Source organism: Neolamprologus brichardi, unplaced genomic scaffold (assembly GCF_056152115.1).
Source record: "Neolamprologus brichardi isolate AB-2024 unplaced genomic scaffold, ASM5615211v1 NODE_ptg000036l+_length_2141236_cov_1, whole genome shotgun sequence".
NCBI lineage: Eukaryota > Metazoa > Chordata > Actinopteri > Cichliformes > Cichlidae > Neolamprologus > Neolamprologus brichardi.
Window position 1 is genome coordinate 1,877,962 of NW_028270138.1, and position 5,590 is coordinate 1,883,551.

A 5,590-nucleotide genomic window follows, 5' to 3' on the forward strand; every position below is an offset into this window, starting at 1 on the left:
CAGATGATGAGTTATTTAGGTCTCTGCAACTTTTGCAGATGCTGGATACCTGAATATGCTCTGTTAGCTCAACCTTTGCAAAACTTAATTTATGGAAAAAATCTAGCACTGAAAGATAAAATAGAATGGACACCAGAAGCAGAAAAAGCATTTAATGATTTGAAACTTGCCCTACAAACACGCACAGTCCTAGCTTTGCCAGATTATGACAAATCGTTTCACTTGCATGTAGACGGAGGTGCAGGCTATATGAAGGCCGTTCTAACACAAGCATTTGGAGAAAAACAACGGCCACTCGCCTTTTACTCGTGTAAATTAGACTCAGTTGCTTCAGGCTTGCCTACGTGCATACAGGCCTGTGCAGCCGCTGCAGAAGCAGTGAAAAAGTCTGCCGACATTGTTCTCGGTCATAAATTAATTATCAAAGTTCCCCATGCTGTAACCTCCATCTTACTGCAAGCAAACTTGTCTTATCTTACACATGCAAGACAGCTCTCATATGTAGGCATTCTGCTATCACAGTCACACATTACAATTGAGAAGTGTGGACAACTAAACCCAAGCACACTTCTCCCCACTTCAGCAGACGGAGAAAAACACTGTTGCATGCAAAAATTAGATGAGGAAACGAAACCACGAGCTGACATTCATAGCACACCGCAACTAACCTTCACTAACATTTTTGTAGATGGCTCAGCATCCAAAAATAGTCTGGGGAGAAACTGTGTGGGCTATGCAGTAACCACAGCTGACAAGGTTTTAGAAGCTAAACCACTAACTTCCTCACACTCTGCTCAAACTGCTGAACTGACGGCTGTCATCAGAGCATGTCAACTACATGAGGGACAAAAAATAAACATATACACAGACAGCCAATATGTTTTTGCAGCAGTACATCATTTTGCAAAAATCTGGCAAAACAGAGGTATGGTTACTTCTACCGGTAACCCTGTGCAACATGGAAACCTTCTAAAACAACTACTAGAAGTTATAACTCTGCCAAAGAAGCTGGCATTATGCAAATGTGCTGCACACCAAAAAGATGACTCTGAAATTACTAAAGGCAACAACTTTGCAGACATAGCTGCAAAAAAGGCAGCACATCAGCCAATAGAAACCTTAATGTCTGAAACCACAGAGTTAATACCACTTGATGTACTGAAAGATGAACAGAAAGCCGCACCCACTGCAGAACAAAAGAAGTGGTTAAAATGTGGCGCACAACTGAAAAATGACTTAATGACCTGTAATGGCAAACCAATATTGCCAAAATCTCTACACAAGACAGCAGCATTAGTGATACATGGTTTAACACACGTATCAACAGCAGGGATGATAGATATTCTCTCTAAACACTTCTACACTCAAAATTTCGAAAATTCAGCAAAAGCATTTATCAGAACATGCATGATTTGCCAAAAACACAATGCACAGGGAAATCTCAGACCAAAAAGAGGTCATTTTCCCACACCACCTCACCCATTCCATACAATCCACATGGATTTTATCGAACTGGATCAATGCCAAAATTCCAGATACGCTCTAGTAATTATAGATGTATTTTCAAAATGGCCAGAAATCTATCCAGTAAAAAGAGCAGATGCAATTTCAGTAGCAAAATGCTTATGCAATCATTTCATCCCCACATACGGCATTCCTAGCCTAATAAGGTCTGACAATGGAACACATTTTGTAAATGACATAATTAGCAAGGTCTCTAAAGCTTTAGGATTTAGCATCAAACATCACTGTGCATACCATCCACAAAGTGCCGGACTAGTGGAAAGAACTAACGGTACAATAAAACAAAGATTAAGAAAATGCATGGAAGAAACAGGAAGGCCATGGCCCGAGTGTGTAGGCCTAGTAAAAATGTGGATGAGACTGACGCAAGGCTCTCAGAAGCTCACACCTTTTGAAATCATTCATGGCAGACCGTTCCCACTGCCAATCACAAGCGAGCCAATAGACAAATCAGTAAGGGAAACCACCTTAGCTGAATGGATGACTAAACTGCTTGAAAACAAAGAGATTGTGCTAAACAACCAACTGCCAAGTGATGTATCTCCAGTGTCTTGCAGGTTAAAATCAGGTGATTGGATCCTGATCAAGGTGCTCCAAAGGAAAAATTGGAGCTCTCCCAGGTGGGAAGGCCCGTACCAAGTCCTTCTTACCACACCTACCGCCTGCAAAATAGCAGAGAGACCCTCGTGGATCCACCAAAGCCACTGTAAAAAGGTACAGGACGCATCAGGCTAAGACGCCAGCTCCCTAGAATCTCACCGGTGCTCTAGTGGTGGAGAGAGGGCCGATTGGGCAAAAAGCCCGCCCTTGATCTTCTCGCCCTAGTCTACGCACCAGAGGTTTTAGTGTGCTTGGTCACCATGAAGACACTGTTCCTGCTATCAGCGATCCTCCTATCACTGGTGGCTCTCTTTGCAATATTCACACTGCAAGGCAGCTACAAAAGAAATCTGAAAAAAAGATGGACACACGACAACTCGCACCTGCGCGACCTGAACCAAGACCACAACCACCCATGGATGAACAACGCGTGGTATAAGTATGTGTACGACAGAACACGCACCGACAACAGCACGGAGTGCTATGTGTGTTCACACATGCCAACAACGGCCATACACGCAACAATATATGGAATGGCACCTGAACTCGATGAAGCGATGTGCATATTCAACAAAGCGATAACTGGCAACTGCTCACGCAGAGATTTGATGGCAACAGGACTGGCTCTAAAAGGTCAAAGCACAAAGAAGAAAGACCAAATTCCATGGTGTAATGACACAGACGTTAAACGTGTCATGAAACCAATCTCACAGCAAAGGGTCGTATTCAAACAGACAACCCCTTGTGCCTACAATCTGACAAACTGGAACTACGCCTGTAACGAAGAACATTGGGTAAATGTCAACGCCAACAACACCAAAAGCAGATCATTCGCCATAGTTCTGCCACCTGACATACAGCACCCAATATGTTTTGCCTTCTCGGACGGAAGCAGAAAGGTCGGACGGAACCTTAACTGCACACAAACCTTTGACATGACCCAATCCACAGGAACACTCACCTTCAAAAATGGAACTTTCTGGGTCCAGGGAGCCGCTTGGGCCTGCGGGCCTAAAACCTACTTCATGCTCCCACCAAACTCCACCGGTCTGTGTGCACCAGTGCTAATTTCAGACCACACCTTCAAGATCACAGCAGAAACACACGCACGCACATCAAGAGCAAAGCGTGAAGTCGCTGAAGTGTTGCCGCATGACTCAGTCTACGGATCAGATGTGCCTAAGAACTTCAAGTTATGGACCACCGGTCAAAAAGTTCTCCACTCCCTGTTCCCTTGGGTGGGAACTGGAAAAAACATGCTCAGGATAGAGACACTTGACTACCGATTTGGATTGTTCCTAAATGCCTCAGTAAAGATCAACAAGGCACAAAATGAAGAAATCGACGCAATACGCATTGTAGTGATGCAACACAGAGTCGCACTGGACATGATTTTAGCTGAAAAAGGAGGTTTATGTGTATTGTTTAACACCACATGCTGTACATACATCCCAGACAATGTGCATTCACAAAACATGACCGACGCTCTGAATGCTTTGAGAAAGATTAAGGACGCTCAGCAACAAGACTATGTCACAAGCACTGAAGATTGGCTCACATGGTTGCTAAGTGGTTCTTGGAAGTCCCTACTGATTAAAGGACTTGTTTTTGTTGGAATTTTACTTTTACTTTTATGTGTTTTCACAACATGTGTAATACCCTGTCTGAAGAAAATTGTATCAAACATGGTGATGACCTCTATCAACGCTTATGTAACACTGCCTCAAATGGAAGATGTTTTGGAAAAAGATTCATGTGATGATGTTGAAGTCTAATTGAACCCAGGATTGCTCAATGACGTTCTGACCGAAAATGTTTAGGCAAGAGGTTATGAATTGAACCAATAGCAATGCTGTTATTACAGAAATTTGAACAACAGGAGGGGATGTCATGAGATTTTTATTATTAAGACATTTTGTTAATCATTATTGCTGATATACTAAAGCTAAGAGTGTTCATATTTCTGTTTGCACTCAACCAGCTGCACAACTGTCTGCACCTTGCCTTAAAAAGACTTGTTTTGCTCTCACATTATCTCACAGGAAACCGCCACCCAAGAGTAAGAAGAACATAACCTTTTTTGCACATAAGTTCCGAGATCTCACACCTGCCTGTTTGACTAGATAAAGTTACTTCCTTTCTTGTATGTTTCATGCTGTGTATAAATAAAGGCAGAACTGTTGCAGGGGTGTGGGACTCCCTTGAGCTCTCACCCGTGCACGTTGAACTGTTACAAGTGTCTGAGTGTTATTTCATTATACCTGATTACTTGATAAATATTGTCTCTTATCAGATGTCATGCTTGGAGAAAACCCTCCTGAGTTTCTCTGATACACCGGCTACATAGGGGATGACAATGTTGTTGCGTCTGTCCTTCTTATCCCCCCTCGCTGGTGTCTGATCTTCTTTTCTGTGCCTCTTTGCTGACTTTAAAAACGCCCATTTAGGATAGCCGCACATTTTGAGTGCTTCCTTTACATGTGTGTGTTCCTTCTTTTTCCCTTCAGGCTTAGAGGGAACACGTTCTGCCCGGTGGTGTAGGGTCCTAATTACTCCAAGTTTGTGTTCCAGAGGGTGATGGGAGTCAAACAGGAGGTACTGGTCCGTGTGTGTGGGCTTCCGGTAAACTTCGATGTTGAGGTTGCCATTCTCTTCAATGTGCACAGCGCAGTCCAGGAAAGGCAAACAGTCATCCTTCGTGTCTTCCCTGGTGAACTTGATGTTTTTATCCACAGCGTTGATGTGCGCAGTGAAGGATTCCACTTCTTGTGTCTTGATTTTGACCCAGGTGTCGTCTACATATCTGTACCAGTGGCTGGGTACTCTTCCTTTGAAAGAGCCAAGAGCCTTGCTTTCCACTTCCTCCATGTAAAGGTTGGCTACAATAGGTGACACGGGGGAGCCCATGGCACAGCCATGTTTTTGTCTGTAATAGCCTTCGTTGTATTTGAAATATGTGGTGGTGAGGCAGAGGTCTAACAGTGTGCAAATCTGATCGGGTGTGAAGTTGGTCCTGTCCTCCAAGGAGTTGTCTTCTTGTAGTCGTTTTCTGACAGTCTCCACTGCCTCCGTGGTGGGTATGCAAGTGAAGAGAGAGACTACATCAAAGGACACTATGGTTTCATCTGGATCCAGGGTAAGTTTCTGGACCTTGTCAGTGAAGTCGGTGGAGTTCTTGATGTGGTGTGGGGTGTTCCCCACGAGAGGAGCAAGGATGGTAGCAAGGTGTTTTGCAATGTTATAAGTGGCTGAGTTTATGCTACTGACTATGGGTCTGAGTGGGACAGCTTCCTTGTGGATTTTTGGAAGTCCGTAAATGCAGGGTATGGCATCCCATGGGTAAAGGCGGTGATAAGTAAGGCGGTCAATGATTTTGTCCTTTTCCAAGTCTTGAAGGCAAGCTATAACTTTCTTTTTGTAGCTGCTTGTGGGGTCTCGCTTTAAGGCTTCGTAGGTATTGTTGTCA

General features: G+C 43.8%; 1 protein-coding gene across 1 annotated transcript; it reads left to right on the forward strand.

Annotated features, from left to right (window-relative positions):
• Positions 1–882: 882 nt before the first annotated feature.
• On the forward strand, positions 883–4,342 carry LOC148094576 (uncharacterized). The gene has a single exon (XM_087837561.1). It carries the CDS (start codon positions 2,385–2,387, stop codon positions 3,897–3,899), a length of 1,515 nt encoding a protein of 504 aa, XP_087693687.1. The 5' UTR covers positions 883–2,384; the 3' UTR covers positions 3,900–4,342.
• The last annotated feature ends 1,248 nt before the right edge of the window (positions 4,343–5,590 follow it).

Bases quoted from the DNA above. Each gene is read 5' to 3' on its own strand.
- LOC148094576 (XM_087837561.1), top strand. From the start codon at position 2,385: ATGAAGACACTGTTCCTGCTATCAGCGATCCTCCTATCACTGGTGGCT.